Source organism: Oryza sativa, chromosome 2 (assembly GCF_034140825.1).
Source record: "Oryza sativa Japonica Group chromosome 2, ASM3414082v1".
In the NCBI taxonomy this organism is placed as follows: Eukaryota; Viridiplantae; Streptophyta; class Magnoliopsida; order Poales; family Poaceae; genus Oryza; species Oryza sativa.
The window spans coordinates 23,801,120-23,817,991 of record NC_089036.1 but is presented as its reverse complement, the minus strand read 5'-3'; the positions used below and the strand labels follow the sequence as shown (position 1 = coordinate 23,817,991).

General features: G+C 43.0%; 3 protein-coding genes across 6 annotated transcripts; 1 reads left to right on the top strand and 2 right to left on the bottom strand.

Annotated features, from left to right (window-relative positions):
* The first annotated feature begins 1,781 nt into the window (after positions 1-1,781).
* LOC107275375 (uncharacterized) lies at positions 1,782-2,915 on the top strand. Its single transcript, XM_015768999.1, has one exon. It carries the CDS (start codon positions 1,782-1,784, stop codon positions 2,913-2,915), a length of 1,134 nt encoding a protein of 377 aa, XP_015624485.1.
* A 618-nt stretch (positions 2,916-3,533) lies between these two features.
* LOC107276004 (probable protein phosphatase 2C 16) lies at positions 3,534-9,646 on the bottom strand. Of its 4 annotated transcripts, XM_026022652.2 has the most exons (12): positions 9,617-9,646; positions 9,179-9,282; positions 7,097-7,223; positions 6,939-7,008; positions 6,322-6,427; positions 6,128-6,239; positions 5,510-5,632; positions 5,224-5,407; positions 5,048-5,124; positions 4,898-4,950; positions 4,670-4,724; positions 3,534-4,375 (listed from the first exon to the last, which is right to left on the bottom strand). In XM_026022652.2, the coding sequence occupies exons 3-12, from the start codon at positions 7,205-7,207 to the stop codon at positions 3,701-3,703; spliced, it is 1,566 nt and encodes a 521-aa protein (XP_025878437.1). In that variant the 5' UTR covers positions 7,208-7,223; positions 9,179-9,282; positions 9,617-9,646; the 3' UTR covers positions 3,534-3,700. The 4 variants fall into 4 exon arrangements, with proteins under 4 accessions (XP_025878437.1, XP_015625180.2, XP_066163071.1 ...); XM_015769694.3 differs by lacking the exons at positions 9,179-9,282; positions 9,617-9,646 and adding an exon at positions 8,249-8,266; XM_066306974.1 differs by lacking the exons at positions 9,179-9,282; positions 9,617-9,646 and adding an exon at positions 8,249-8,266 and having other exon boundaries at positions 5,072-5,124.
* LOC9271042 (uncharacterized) lies at positions 9,345-15,940 on the bottom strand. The gene is made up of 13 exons (XM_015769691.3): positions 15,688-15,940; positions 15,570-15,598; positions 14,811-14,913; positions 14,393-14,564; positions 13,807-13,995; positions 13,486-13,646; positions 12,667-12,937; positions 12,066-12,280; positions 11,877-11,975; positions 11,289-11,797; positions 10,447-11,204; positions 10,155-10,353; positions 9,345-9,717 (listed from the first exon to the last, which is right to left on the bottom strand). Exons 1-13 carry the CDS (start codon positions 15,893-15,895, stop codon positions 9,562-9,564), a joined length of 3,069 nt encoding a protein of 1,022 aa, XP_015625177.1. The 5' UTR covers positions 15,896-15,940; the 3' UTR covers positions 9,345-9,561.
* Positions 15,941-16,872: the final 932 nt, after the last annotated feature.

Below are 16,872 nucleotides of genomic sequence, written 5' to 3'. Positions count from 1 at the left end.
GTCTTGACACTCCGAGTGGATGACAAATGGGTCCATATGTGTCTATGAAATATGTGTCCAGTATCATTATAGCAAAGGTCAATGTTTGCAGTGTCATTATTGCAAATCTCCCGTCATTTTTACCCCGTTTCATAGAAAAATATTATATCTTATGAAATTAAATCTTATAAAATTAATAGACGAGATATAGCTACATTGGTGTACATCTTTAATGCATGCCATCCAATTTTAGATTACCATATTACTTTCGAACGAATGGAGTAAGAAATGCTCATCTGGTTGGCATCAATATTTTAGGCGACTGGTGATATGGAAGATGTTCTCCGGGGTTGATTACAGCCGTAGTTCCTCGTTCCATGTCGTAGACACACAGCGCTTTCCCATTGAACCCCGAGTAGTAGATACAGTTCCCTCTCAAGCCTGTTGTCCGTGCATCAAGTGACGCTCCAAAACAGCCTATCTGAACGAAGAACACTCTGCCACCTAGCGAATCCACCTTCACCCACGCTGATCTTTGCTCCTGCGTCGTCGCCATGCTCAGCCTGTAAACGCCAACACCAGCGACAATCCGATCACATCCAATCGGGTGAGAGAAGAGAATGGAGTGCAGCTCCCCGTTCGATTCCACAAAGATGCTGGTACGTTTCATGTACACCGCCGGCCTCCTGTCGTCGTCGTCTACGGCGGTCACGGTGAACGCCGGCTCCAGTGAGAACTCGAGGACGGCGACATGGTCGATGAGATCGGTGTAGAACTCGCCGTCCATCGCCGTGAGCTGGCGTAACGCCAGGATGACGATGCCGCGGTGCTCGTGGTGAGGCGGCCCAGGCTGGAGGTACTGGTGCTGATGCCTCTTCACCCAGTGGTTGTCGCCGGGGCGGCAATACCAGAGCACCGTGTCGGCGTGGTCGATGACGAGCACGACGCAGCTGGCCGGGTCCATGGGACCGCAGCACGAGAGGAGGCACCTCCGGCGATGGCTGCTGCCTTCGGCGGCGAGGACGGTGCCGTCGTGGTCGGGGGGCAGCCCGACACGGCGGCCGGTGAAAGGGTCCCACAGGAAAGTGCACGGCGAGCCGCGGCGCGCCATGAGCAGCCAGCCCTGCGCCGTGGTCCACCACCGGTGGCCTCTCATCATGTCGTCGACGCCGCCGTCGCCCACCCTCCTTGGCAGCAGTGCTCTCGCCGGCACGCTGTACAGGGACGTGGCGTCGCCGTGGCCGAACAGAAGCAGAGGAGCAAGCTTGGGATCCAGTACTGCTGCAGATGCATCGCCTGCCTCCTCCATGATTTTGATGGCCGACTGTCCCACAGGTAGGATACGGCCGGTCAATTGAAAACGAACGAATTTGGCGGTGCTTTATAAACGAGGAGAGGCTTTGAGCAGTGCAATTACTGGCATATAGGAAAGAGAAGCGAAGAAATCTGCACGCCTACGACCTACGATTACTAGTACCAATTAGGACATGAATTCCTACACGACATCAAAATTCAAACAAATTATAGTACTAGTACTTTGGGCCGGTAAATCAGTAAAAGGAAACAGTAATCTGGGCCGGGGATAAAGAGGGATCACCACATATGCATCTATGGAGATTGGATAGCAACCAACAAAAACCAACCGTGCCGGGTATACAAACTACAAGCAGAAGCGGAAGCCGACCTATATATGAGTCCGGAGGAAACACGTCAAGAAAGCAGAGCTCCGTAGCAGCACAAAACGCAGCGCGCCAAGCAGGCCATTGCGGTGCACGAACCCTCGAGATTCGCCAAGCAGATAGATGGAGGCCACTGCGACGGCGGCGCAGGGACTACGGGACTGGTCGTCTCTCCCGTTGGACATGCTCGTGCTCGTCCTGGATCGGCTCGGGTGGTCGACCCACCCGAGCTTCGCATTGACGTGCCGGCACTGGCGCTCCGCCGTGTCGCCCTTCTACCCGGCGTGGATCACGCCTCTCCTCCTGAGCGCCGCCGACATCGGCGTCACGAACGTCAGGTACTACAGCCCCTACTACCACAGGTGTTTCGAGATCGCCGACACGCTCCTCAAGGTGCCCAAAATTGCGGCTAGGATCTGCTGCTCCAGTGGACAACACCTCACGCTGTGTCTACCTAGATTGATCCTCCAAGCCGATCTCGTAGCCGGCACCATGTATGAGCTGCCAGAGATGCCTTTCTATTCATTCGAGTTTATTGTCTACGATGAGCACGCGCGGAGGATGTATTGCGTCAACACGACGTACGCGCTACAGCTCGCCCGTGCGACCCAACAAGACGACGGCGAGTGGGGGCCCTGGGAATTAACGGACTTTGACGTGGAAGGACCGCAACTTCTGGCGGCGCCGATCAGCAACCCGGTGCTCCATGGTGGTTTGTTGTATGTTCTTGGTGAAGACGGGAAGATGGCGGTGTATGATCCATGCAACCACGACAATAATTTTACAGTTCCCGATAAACCTAAGGGCTTTGGAATCAAACACCAAGTTGATAGCCACCTGTTTGAGTCCGACCAAGGCGCGCTCATGGCTGTCCTCGTCGGCTACAGTGGTGCGCCTATCCATGTCGTCAAGCTCAACGAAGAGACGATGGAGTGGGAGAAGATGCGGTCATTGGAAGGACATGCGTTGTTCACCGGGACATACACGACAATGTTGAGGAAGACTAAGCTTAGATTGATGCAAAACAAGGTGTTCCTCCCGAGGCTGTATGACTGGCCTGAGACTATCCATGTCGACATTGTTACACGTGATGGCGAAACAGCATTTGTACCAAAGTCATCCAGTTCGTCTAACACCAAGGAGATCACCTCGGACATAAATATTTGGTTCTACGAGTTTGGGCAGCAAGACGCAAGAGAGTTTTGGGGATCGGAGAGAGTAGATTATAGTATTTGGGTTGATTTTAGTACTAATTGACACAAATTGACGTTGTTAGCTCTTATATTTTCATATAGTGAATCATCTCACAATGAAGTTACTCTTCTTTCAGGCCAAAATCAAAATCGACGCAAATGAAATTTGATATAATATTTCTTTGTTGGTTGAAACATGGCGCTATTAATATTATGCACTCAGCCAATGCAATTTTTGCATGAATTGATATTGATATTTGTGCACAGTAATTTATGAGGATTTAAGGGAATAATAAAATTATAGGCTTGGATGATTTTCTCGGAAAATTTGAATTTTTTTGGGAGGGAAGGATTTAGGGTTTGGGTGATTCACAAGGATTTAGGCAAGTTTTGAATTTCAAAATTCGAACCTTGGGATTTGTAATGGAACTTTGGGATGAAGTTTTTGGGATATCAAGGAGAGACCCACCGAGATCTTTTGGCACACTTAAGTCCTTGAGGATACAGAAAGATCTAAAATTTTTGCAATTAGGATTTCGTTTTATACAAAATAAGTTAGAAAAATAATTCATTCGACTGTGAGTTGCTGAAGATATGGTGGTGTTATCGGAAGACTTGACCGAATAGCCATCACTGCTAAATGGTGGCATGGATCTACTTAATCCACAAATAGACTTTCCCATTAAACCAACCATATGACTGATTACTCCCTTCATTTCACCAACATCCATTATCCAATGCATGAATCGATTTAAAACCAAAACGTATCACATAGAGCTAGAAGAATGAGGAAAACTTCACCAAAAGCAAAGTAGTTAACGTACAGGTGCAAGTAGTTAACGTACAGTATCAATGATACTGGTTGGTGACGTTGGCTTTCATCATATACTTGGTTATCTTCTTCTTCGCCTTCTTGTCTTCCGACTCACACGTCTTAGCGTGAGCCAGAAGTGGGTTTCTCGCCCTGGCCGAAGAAGGTTCAAGAAGAATCTTCTTGTAGCCTTTTCCGCAGATCCAACACTTCTTTGGGTCGAATTCCTCCTGCTGACGCACGGCCACCTGATGGCCCGTTGCAGTGGCATCGAGGGCGACCTCGTCGGACTCGATGACTGCGCCGAGAGAAGGTTTGGGAGCGCCGTCGTCAGCGTCGGCATTGGCGCTGGAGTTGGGATCGACCTTGTCGTCGGCTGCGACAGTGCCAGTGGGATCGACCTCATCCGTGACGGTGTTGTTGGCGCTGGGAGTGGGGACGAGCTCGCCGCTCTCAGCCCTGGCACTGCCGCTGGTGTCAGCCGTGGCGCAGGAGTCGGCCATGACGCCCTCGTCGCTTGTGTCGCTGGCACCAGCCGGCGCAGCACTGGTGCTGGCAATGTTAGAGACGGCAGTGCCAAATCCAGCGGGATCCACCAGCTGGTACTGGAAGGCGCCGGGCTTGAACTGAACCAGGATGACGGTAGTGTTCTCGCCCGATGCCAAGCCGAACTCAACAACCTCCTCACAGATGACACGCAGCTCTGCACCCTCCTGCATAGCAATATTAATTGGTCACAGCATTATTGGTAACAGCAGTTTTAACAGCGAAAGAATCGAAGTCAAAGCAGATGGCAGTTTGTCAGCCAGGCATGCATATTCAGTGCTAAACTAACAAATGGTTTTGTGAGGTTTAGGGCTTACACAGTTTTTTTTTAAAAGAAAAGAGAAAATCAGGATATTTACATTGCTTGATTGAAGTCATTTCCTAGAACAGATAGCATGATTAACACCACTAAGATATCTTGTCCTGCCAAGAAGACAAACTGAGGGAAAGAAAAGACTCACCACCGATAAACGGTCATGTATGTAAGAAACCACGTCCGCACTGTCCACGCAAGACCTGCAGGGGGAAAATATACAGTAGTCAATGCAATTAGTATGGAACTATGAGTGAAACTATATATGAACCAAATAGGAGGAAAAAAAAAAAAGAGAATGCCAATGAGTACTGGTGACATAAAAATGATCCAATAGTTATTGACAGGTATTTTTTGCTGAAGAGTTACCACTTACCAGAGACCTTGACTTGCAATAACAAGAAACTCCATGTCATCAGTTATGTCATCCTGACATTGAAAGGGCAATTTTCCATCAGATCCCAACCCGGCAAAACTGAACTTCATATTCTACCAAACGGACCTATTTACACTTAGTTACACTTACAGCGAGGATGTCCGGATCACATACCAGCATTTGTTTTTCACGATCTAAATCTTTGTTCTTCTTGAAAGCAAAGTCACCTGAAATGTAAGTAGGTAAAACGCCAATCACAGTGTAATGTGCTTCTTTTTGTGCTATTACATGCAATCAATGAAAAACAGATCCAGACAAGACTATACCAATTGATCTTGAGATTGTTACACCTCCCCCAAAATCACCGAGGACCCATTGTTCCTTGACTACATAATTCCCCATTACTTGTTCACACCTAAGTCCAAGAGATCTCCCTCCTGCATTTTGAACTCTCTCTCTTTCAGACTCAGTTCTTGTGCATGGTTTGTGATCGAAGGATAAATCAATAGCCTATTGACAAAATGGAAACAAGCACAAATGTTAGGCACCACAATGAACGAGCTTGCAAATTAGGTATTAACCAGAAATTCAATAGGGAAACAATCACTATACCAGGCCACCCTGTCTTGAGAGTACGCAACGAGAATCACCAACATGTCCAACAATCATTTGGTTACCTCTGATGACAACCACACATGCTGTGCTCCCTTCATACGCTGGCCCAGTATATGTCGCCTGGGAAAACAACAACCAAACTGAAGTATATAACACAGAATCACAACATTGTTAGAAGGAAAAGGCTACCAAAAAATAGCTCAAGAAAGCCAACAGGTATAGAAAAACATTTCTGAAAACCAAACCAATGTATGAAAGAAATAACCATCGAAGGGATATCGCAAACAATACCTCAATTTGGATAGCATAGTATGATAAGAACCAAGGTGCAATGAGAACTTAAGAACCTGTTGGCCTCCAACTCAGTAAACCAGCCAATTGATATGTAACTAATTGAACCTTTTTTAATAGGAGCAATTAGTCGAGATTAGGGTTAAACATATCTCCTCCAACTCCAAAGTACATCACAAGAAAGAACAACAGTCTCGATATCAAACACATTCTTCCATTTCCTTTTTCATAGATACAATATGCACACTGTCCAACAAATACAATTTTGAGTAACTTCTTCACGATATGAATATTTGAGGATGCTAGGGGTTAAAAGATTACTACCTGTGGGAAAGGCTTAGCACAGACACCAGCCTTGAGAAAATACATACATCCATTATCATGAGGAATAACTAACTCTCTCCAAGCATCGGACTGTTGCAGGTTCTCATCCATGCTGCAGCAATCACACGAACAATGATATCCCACATTTCCAAGTGCAGCTATAAACAAAATTATGTAAAGTAGGCCAAAATAACCTTAAAAACACATTGTCCAGTGCATTAATCAGATCGTTGTGATAGTCTTCATGATTGCATAGCTCAATGTGAAATTGTTTTGCGCAATACAATGCTACTTCAGCTCCTGAGATAGAAAAAAACAATTCAGTATGGCGTCTCGCTCAATACGATGGATCAAGATTACTTCTATTGCATAGAAGCTTATAAATCAAAACACTGTTGTGAACATTAGTAGCAGAACAACACTTGAATAGGCATCATTAAAAAAAAACTAACCTGTTAATCTGTAATTATCCTCTAAATTATCATCACCATTTATATTACTAGTAACTCATATTCATGCAGTGTTTTATCTCTCATGAATTAAAATTTCTTTTTATGTAGTTCATGTTATCCTTGCAAGCATGCCACACGAATGTGATTACTGATTAGCTAACTTGTTCATTATCCATAACTGTAGCATCATATTTATTTGAAAATTGACAGGTAAATGTTTCAACATATACCACAAAGTTTTCAAAACATGCGCAGAGATAAACAAAGTGATACACACAGACAAACATAGCATGACATAACAGTTACGCCAACAATTTGGAGGGTTTGAAATTAAAAAAAAAATGAGAATGAAAGCAAACCTCCATGGCCATCATAAACACCAAAGAAAGACGTGGACGTGGCATCATCAAGATTTAGAATAGCTGCATGCTAGAGAATATAGAGGGCATATGTCAGTCACAGTATTTTGCAGAACTGTCCCTTTTTTTTTCATACAAAAGGCTGCAAGTTTACTCACAGCATCTTCCATTTTCTCACCCCATCCTTGCATAGACGACACAACATACTTAATTCTGTCATTCTCTTCTTCAAAAGTGAACTTCGATTCTACAGGAAGGCTGTTACCCATAGCGGAACTTGCTTTGCTGAAAATTTAACATGAATACAAATATAAAATAACATTATTAACAAAAACGGGGAAAGACACTTAAACAATAATACAGATCAATTAAATGCCAGAAAGCTAGGTTACATATGAAATAAAGTGAAGTAGAATCATCAAACTTGATATGGCACTACTTATCTAGCTCAAAGCACAGGGTGTAATTGGTGCTTTCATTCAGGGCCCTTAAATGCTTAAATGCATTTTTGAGATATATAACATGGAAGTATCAATCTTCAGTTGCAGTGCTGCATTATTTTACACCTAAATCTTATTTTATTACTGCGAACAAAATACACACAAGGTTTTCTACAAACGCGATATAAGCTTTACTGACACATATCATAACACCAAATTTCAAAGTGAGATAAGAAGAGGAAACGAGCGCATAAAGTGTACTGTACAAGAATGATCGATTTCCTTTAGATATGGCACTGCTTCGGCGAATCAAAACTTAAACAATTGCAAACAGAGAATGAAGAACAGAAGAAAAAAAGCAAGAACAACCTAACAGTACAGTACGGCACCGAACGCCATCACAGAGAAGTGAAAAACAGGTTACAGACAAAAAATGCACAATATCTCGGTAAGGGAGAAGGAAGCCAAATCAAGATTCAAGAGATGGAAGTTTCTTTGATAGGTAAAGAATCAGAAGATTTACAAGTAATTCAATGGAGCGACACATGCAGAAATCATTGAACGAAAAAATAGCATCGAGTAAACAAAGCCACAATAGGACAGAGAGTTCTTTCGAGGCAGAAAACAGAGAGACGTGTAGAGAAGAAGCATCCTGCATATTGCATCAGGAGCAGCGAAATGAACAGAAGAAGGCATCTAGCTAATACAAATTCAGAAACTGGCACTTCCGCAGCATACCAAAACAGAACAAACTGAAAAGAGAAACGAATTGATGTGGTTTAATTTCTCGAGCTTGCACTGGTAGAAATAGAGAAACGGAAGGCAAGATCAAGACCAAATAGAGAAACGGAAGGCAAGATCAAGACTAACATGTTCCGAGGAGAGGCGAACGAGATCACCATGAAGCTTCCGTGCTCTTCAACCTCCTCCAAGAAACTCACACACCCAACTTCAAAAGCATCAAGCAACAACAACACGGGAAAGGGAAGCCAAGAACAGGAGGAAAAAAATGATCACGGCCAGGTAAAATCTTAGCAAATTTCGGATTCCGAAACGCCTTAAAATTCGAGAAGAGAACGAGGCGCCGTTCTACTTGATCAATACGTAAGGAAGACGGGCAGATTGCATCAGGAACAGCAAAAAGAATAAGAAGAGGGCATTTGGTTTATACAAATTCAGAAACTGACACCTCCGCAACACACCAACTGCAAAACAGGAGCCAAAAAAAAAAACAAAGCAGAGAAGAGAAACGAATTCATGGCGTCTAACTTCTCGCGCACGCATTGGTCGCGCCAGGAACCGTCAAGATCAACGTGCTCCGATGGGAGAGAGGCGAACGGAGACCAACCATGAAGCTTCGGTGCTCGTCGACCTCCTCATCCAACTCCGAGAAAACCACGCCTCAAATGCATCAAGCAACAACATCACGGGTACGGGAAGCGAAGAACACGAAAAAAGAGGACCAGACCGCGGTAAACAGGAACCAACCAAGACGCAGGGTGCTGCTCGATTCAGCGAAGACAAGAACGAGAGAAACCGCGACACCAAACACTCCAAGCAAACAAACACCACCACCAATGGAGCAAGATCGAAGAAGAGTAGGGAGAAGAATCTCACGGCGCTTTCGGAGAAGAAGTAGGGTTTAGGGATGGAGGCGGCGGATGAAACCACAGAGGAGAGGAGGATGAAGTGGGAGAGAGATCTCACCTCTCACCTTTGCCGCTGCTCTTGAGACGCGAGAGAGAGAGAGATGCGGAAAAGTGGTTGTGCTGCGAAGCGCAAAAAGTTGTGCTTAAATACCTGGACCGGACGAATCTCCTCCGTCGGATCGTCCCTCGCGGCTGATCCAACGCTCGAGGAGTGGCCCCATCCTGTGGCTGGTGGTCCCCACGGATACCTCGCCCCTGCATGACTCGTCCAATTCTCTTTTACTCATCATCATCAACTATTAGTCAGTTCATCAATCTGGGTACAATTTTCATCAATTCTCTTTAATCTGGATCAGGACAACTTCCATACAATCTCCACACGAATCGACAAAAATTCTAGCATTTTCAAATCCCAGATTAAAAAACCCTGTAATATGACAATATCAAGCCTAATCAGAATTAGCTGACCTGGAATTTCTAATATTACATGGCAAGATAATATATGCTTATTTACAACTTAATCTAGTACATCGATCACATCATGTTGGCAAATGGTATGATGATGTTATCAAGCTTAGAAGGTAGCGACCTGCTGCTGCTGCTGCTGGCCTTGCTGTGATCCGCCGATTCCAGTGCTCGTGATGTCTGAAGGGCCATCTCAGAATGAAGCCGCAGGCAGGTCATAGCCATCTTGAAGACAAACATGCCAATGGGAGGAGTTAGATGACAGTGTGAAAAGTTACTGAGTTTCCAGCTTATACTGAATTGGTCTCTTTTAAGTAAAAACTGGTTTCCAGCTTATAAGTAAAAATATGTCCTGTTTTTCGTTACAAATTGCTGAAAAGAGCTGGGTCACTGAATTTGTATACTGAAGGAATGAGAGAAATGAGTAGGTTACAGAAAACTAAAGCATATAAGGGTAGGTTACTGAAATGATTAGGCGATGCAGACAAACTTTGATACAAAACCAGCATAACTGTACTCCTTTGTTCGTCAAAAAATGACCTATTATTATTGTGTGTGGTTTTAAGAAACAAATGTCATCCTATTATACCATAATTGCTCTCTACGTCGACGAACAAAACACGAACAAGTGATCGATAACAGATATAGACCAGAGTACTTACTGATGTGCATTCTGTATCAGGATCTGTTTCTGCAACATGAAGAGCCCATGTGCGTATCCATTCCAAACCAGTAGAAACATCCTGATTTCCTTCTATAAGAGATGATGCAACATACGACGGATGCAGCGCTATCAGTATGCAAGAAGCTGCAAACAACACAGACCTCCTGACGTATGCTTCGGGATGTTGCGAAACAGCCCTGCAGAAACAAAATCCAATGTCAAAATCGTACCACTTGGTTATAACTAAGAAAGTCTTTAACACGGAAATGCTTGTTTTAGGCTTGGCATACCTAGATCTGATCATATCAAGAAGAGCTGGGGCAACAGCTGATGCTTCTGGATGCATTGCCATGCACTTCATACAGACACCAAGCATGTATATCAATTTACCTAGGACAACAAAGTCCCGATTGAGCAAGTCAACACCATGTGATCTTTTATCATATCCTTGCATAACAGGGAGCATAAAAGCAGCAGCATATAAAGGAAATCTGTTTTTTGACCACTCTGTCTGCAAATCTTTAGCTTTTCCAAGACCCCATTTACGAGATTTTCCTGATTTAACTTGACCAGATCTAGATGGAACTTCTCTTTCATACCGGTGTGACCAATTCAGAAGTGTTCCTGATTCTGAGACTTCCCTCCAAGGACCTGCACCAGCAGGTCCCTGATCACTAGGAACTAGCCAAGAGGGAGAGGTGTCGGATATCAAGTTTCCATGCCGCAGCTCTCTCCTTACAATTTTAGTTTCCGCAAGCTCCTGTGCGGCCTCAGTCATAACATCAATAATCAAAATGCGCTGACTTACATCCACGCTTGATGAGTACAGCAACTTGGTGAGAACATCTAATGGTTCAAATGTGCAGGTTACCAGCAAGGCAACTAATGCCTTCTGTCTCTTTTCTTCAGCAGAATCTTCCTCTCCTTCCATTGCCACGTCAGAACATCGAACATGCACAAGTGCTCTAACAAGATCACCTGAGTTGTGGCGTAGTTCATCAGGTGATGCTCTCACAAGCTTTTCGGCAGAACTCAGAGCGTTTTCAACCTTGGGTAAAAAAAAAGGGAGGATGATCAGAATTTTACAATAATTTGCTCTGGAAAGTACAGGTAGCACTAGATAGAAACTTACACCGTCTGGATCATCAGGTTTTCGTAGTGCAGCAGCAAGATCTTTTAATTGGGTGAATTTCTTCTGCAAATCTGAGTCATCGTCTGACAGATCATATGGCTCCAGGGATGAATCACTGGAGGCATCAATGTTCATTATTTCCTCATCACATTCTTCCTCTCCGAAATGCCCATTCACAGCAGAACCAGACGTTTCACAAGAATCTAGTGATTTGATCTCAATGATTTTTGCCCTGTTCTCTGAAGTATCATGTTTAATAGCCTTTGCCCTTCTCTCACCAGCATGTTTCTTGTTCTCAGGCAAAGATGGTTTCAGTTTGCTTATAAGTTCTACATCCTTTGAAGGGGCTGTGATTTCCTTCGGAGATAAAACCCCAAAGTCCCACTCAACATTCTCACAACAGTTATCATCAAGGTATAGAGGATTGTTTGGATCAACAACTTTAGAAAATGTCAATGCAATAGCACTGGCCATCTTCCGGATTAAATCAATTGGACTCTCTAACCTACCTACAGCAAAAGAGCATTCAGTATTACCATAATAATAATATGATAAGCTAATGCAGGGGGGGTGGGGGGGGATACTCACAGCTTACACCTTCAAGAATATTGTTCAATACATCTTTAGTTGTTTCTAATTCTCTTTTTGACATCTTCTCCAAACACAACCCAATTGCTGCAGTGATGTCTGAGTGTTGTTTAAGGGGAACAAGTCAAATGATAATTTGCAAATAAAAAGTGTGTAATGTAATACAGTTTTGAGTGCCTCAAAGGATACAAGCTTGTTGCTCCACTGAGTATGCCTGGACAAACTCTTTCTTGGACCAAACACTGACTAAAGTTTGCAGTGTACCAAGGAAGCTCGATGTCCTTTGCTTCTGTGTTTCTATGCCTGAATTTGGTGGCAATTCAAAGACAGCATAGTGAAGAATCCATCTCAGACAACATAGAGGGAATGTTTTCCAACGCAAAAATTTGTCAACAAACATTGCCCTGAAGAAAGCACAGAGAATTAAAGGATGAAAGAAAAGAAAAGAAAAGACACGTTGAAGATTATTTGATCAATCGCTGCATGCCAATTATACGCTGAATAGACACCCATAATATAAGCCCATGCTGAAAGTTAAGTAAACATACATGGCACCCTGTTTGTCGTTCATAGGAATGAAGTAACAAAGACATACAGGGTATCTGAAGACTATCATTCACCTTACCTAAAACATCCACTAACTGAAAAAAATAAACCTCAGAAGTACTTTTTCCTTCACAGATAAATGTAGCATGCCAGACACAGATGAACCAATGTGGATAAACTAAAAAACAAGCACGTCAAGTGTTGCATAGTATTAAAATGCGCACATGTACTATCTCATTCTCACCTCAAAACAGTTTTGTGCATGAAGCTCTGATTAAACAAAGTCCACAGAATCCAGTATGCCTCCTCATCGCTTGTATGTTGTGATGCAAGTTGGCGCAACATCTCTTCCGCCAACCTTTCAACAGAATGCTGGTCTCTAATAGCCTCAACCACATTAAACCAAAATTGGGAAACATGCTTGATCTTGTCAGGACTTATGGTTTTATGATCAGATTCCATACATCTCTTTAAGTGACTACGGATCCTAGGAATCAGCTCAGCAACTAAAATGCCTGAAAAGAGCAAGATATATTATCAGAAATACAACAAATAGTAGGGAAAAGGATGGCTACATAGATTACAAACAAGAAGTTGTTAATGACTAGAACAGTGTGCTAGGATGATCAGCCATGACATGAGGCACTGCTATCCTGGGTGACATCTCAAGCATTGCAGACCCCAAGTCTACTGTGATTGCCAAAAGTGAACACTGGATAAAAACCCAAAAACAGGCTACCTTAAATGTTTAAAATTTCAGCTGAAGGGACTATTAGTGGACCATCAGAGAAAACCAAATGTGTACCACTGTGTTGTATTAGTTTGCATAAGGATTAAAGATTATATGAGGACAAAAAAGGATCTGCTCCATCACCCTAGTAGCAGACCATCGCAAACATAAATGTTGAGTTGAATACACTATAATCCTACCAGACACAAATGCATTGCTAAACCATTACTGCACCAACTAGAACTGCCCCCATTAGTAAATAGAAATGTCTAAACAGATAAACTAACAGCACACTGCACACGTCAAGCTACATCCTGAAGGATGAATACTCACCAGTAGATCCACGACGGCTAACACGAGATATCACTTCACCCACGAAGAGGAACACAGAATTGGAGGCATCTAGTCCATTAGCATCTTCGCCAGCAGCCAACTCCATAGCCGCTTGTTCAGTTGCAACAAGAAGCTGATCGACAACACACTTGAAGAATGACCTTGGTTTCCATCAAGGACTTACAGTTTGGAGGAACAAACATAGTGCAAATAAATACATATTAGCTGAGAAAAAGCTAACAGAATAAAAGGAAAGGAAAAAAATAACAAAGATGTTTGTGTTTGTGTGTGTCGTGTTTGGGGCGGTGGGGGTGAGGATACGATGATGTCAGTGCAGGTGAAGCTCCCATTCTTGTTTTATCTGGAACAGATGCAAGTAGTTGAGCAACCCTTGAAATGAAAGCTGCTCTGCCTGGGTTCAAGTTGTCATCATCGTGCTTGCTGCTTACAGTAAACTCTGCAATAATCTGGCTGACCCCCTTATTCTCGACCAAACATAGAATTAACAGCCTGAAATGGGGGGAAATAATGACACACCAAGCTCAAAACATAGTTATCGGGTGAGAAAAAAGGAAGATACCAGATAGGAACAGACCCATGAATTTTCAGATGAAGTGTGCATGCTAGATTGTTTGATTTCCTAATGACTCGAGCATAAAATAGACTTAAGAATACAAAGCAGACGATTGGACAAATACATGATATTAGTACAGACCCATGTAGTCGAAGTGTTGAAACTTGAAATTTTGTCCTACAAGGTTTGGGTGTAATATTTGAAGTTTTGAACTCACAGGGAATTGTCAAAAAGAAGGATGTGCTATAGACTTATAGTAAAAGCAAACAAAGTTGGACCAATAAAAGATTCAGGTGTAAACTTAATAGAATTGATAGATTGTTCATGAATAACCTTTCAATATTTGAACACATAATGTTATGATCTTCCTTAGAGCCTCCTTTGTGAGACAAAGCAGGAACAAGAGCTTGAATGACTTCAGTTGGAGGTCCTTTGACAAAAAACGAATCATATATTTCCTTCCTTGCAGAGGCACGGATCTGACGTAACCACTTCAAGGCAACATCTGGACAACCAAAGTGTGAGAATGGGATTATAACTGAAGGAACTTTGCAACTGACCTAACTGTGATGAACAATCAAGAAGTTTTGAGTGTATAGTAATCAAATTGTAGAGATCGATAAACAATACAAATGAAGTATGACTTGTATGACTGGCAGATAACATTATAAGCAAACAGGAGAGTTGTACATGTAAAGAATATCAATGGTACAAAGTATATATGCAGTGATAGATTCAAGAGTAAACTTACGGCCAAGCAAAATCTTAGATATAGTAGGAAATGCTGGACCATGGTAAAAAGCATGCCTCCAAGATCCCCGTTCATCATTGCTGAGGCTTACGCCATTAATTATCTGAAAGTACAGAAAATAATTCTCCCTGTTACATCATGGCCTAAAAGGATGGAACTCCAATTGGCTATTTGGCTGAATCATATTGAAGGAAGCATGTGTCTTTGAATATCCATACTAATTTATCTCTCAAGCATGAAACATGATCTTCTGTATTCTGAATGCATTATCAAATGACACAGGTTTTACAAAATGTGTGCTGCTACAGCTCACCTAGCAAGGTCCTGCAATTCGATTACCCATTGTGTGACCAAAGTTATAGGTTTATCAACTGGAAAATTCTGTGGATGCTTATCAATCCAGTTTCGGAGTAATTCCTTCCAGAGATCAATTTCCTCAAATATATGCACCACAATTATGACATTACAGCGGCTGAAACATTGTCCACATAACCAATAGTTCACTATGATATCTTAATGCTCCATTTCTATTTTTTGTGGCAGAATTACTGCTCCATTTCGGCATACAGTCCTTTGTGATTGCAGGTCAAAACAAAAACTCAAGACTTCCCCATTTTTTTTATCACAGACCCCTTCCATGATTATTAGAAATCACACATCATTGTTTATGCCAGAACCAAAAATAGCAAATGATAAAACTACTAGTAATTTTTCTCAGATGGACGAAATAAAAGGCCTAAAATTAGCACAGAGCTTCACCTGGCTCCTGAAGGGTTCGTCCACGGTACCTACAAGAGAGGCCATCAGACACCCCAAGTGACGGCGAATGAGATAAATGGGAATAGGGAGCATGTCGGATTAGGATTCGGAGCCTCACCGGCTACGGCAGCGGAGTCGACGGGGAAGACGAGGGCGGCGACGGCGTGGATCGCGCGGACGACCTCGCCGGCGCTCGACGCGGCGGCGACCGCGTCGGCCGCCTCCGCCACCTTGTCCAGTGCTAGGTCTTCGAGGCGCGCGCCACCATGGCCGCCGCCCTGGGAGCCCGCAGCCCTCGCCGCGGAGCTGCTTGGGTTGCTCGCCATGGGAGGGTGAAGGGAAACACACGACGAACCTAAGAGAGAGCGCTTGAGAAGGGGAGGTTTTGGAGCAAGAGTAATTAGGGGGTTTTGTTTGGAGGAGAAATAACAGTTTTACCCGGCTTGACTGCCGTTGGCTAAGATAAAATTTTGGGGTATGTTTGAGAATATCAAAATTTGCAAATGAACTTTTGTTAGAGAAGATGTGTTTGAGATACCAAAAAAATAATTGAAGGAATTAAGAATGTCGAATGTCAATTGTACTTTTATTCATGATACCAGTAGTATATTACTCCTATTATTTCTAAGTTTTTTTATAAGGATAGAATTGGAGCTGCTAAGAGCAAGTTTAATAGTATAGCCAACTACTAGCTCTAAATCATCTATAGTCAATCTACTCCTTCCTTCCCAAATTGATTTTATACACCAAAACCAAGGATAATTTAAATCACATCAATCAATACAACATACACACATTCTCCCACCATGCATCGATTAAAACCTCATGCCACTTACACCATAGCATGCACACATTCTTCCATGCTGTATTAACTGTATTCTGCTGAAATCCGTGTCCATGCAGTTATATGATGATCAATTTAAGAATTTTTAGATTCTTTTACATGATGATCAATTTGGGAAGGATTGAGTAATAGTAATTCATACAATAGTTAACTAGAAACATATACCACACTATTAATATCTGGTCCCACATGTCATACTCACATTGCCTCTTGGAGTCCGTACTACAGCTGACTATAAATCTGTAGCCCACTGCACTTCTCTATCCTCTTTTATCTTTTTAAAATATGTCTATAGCTGGCTTAGAGCAGGTACAATAGCATACCATTAGTTAGCTATAAACATATTTTTATGAGATAAAAAATGAAAAAGAATAGCAGCGGGCTACAGATCTGTAGCCAGCTGCAGCACGGACTCCAAAACACAGTGTGTGTATGACTGGGGCCATATATTAATAGTAT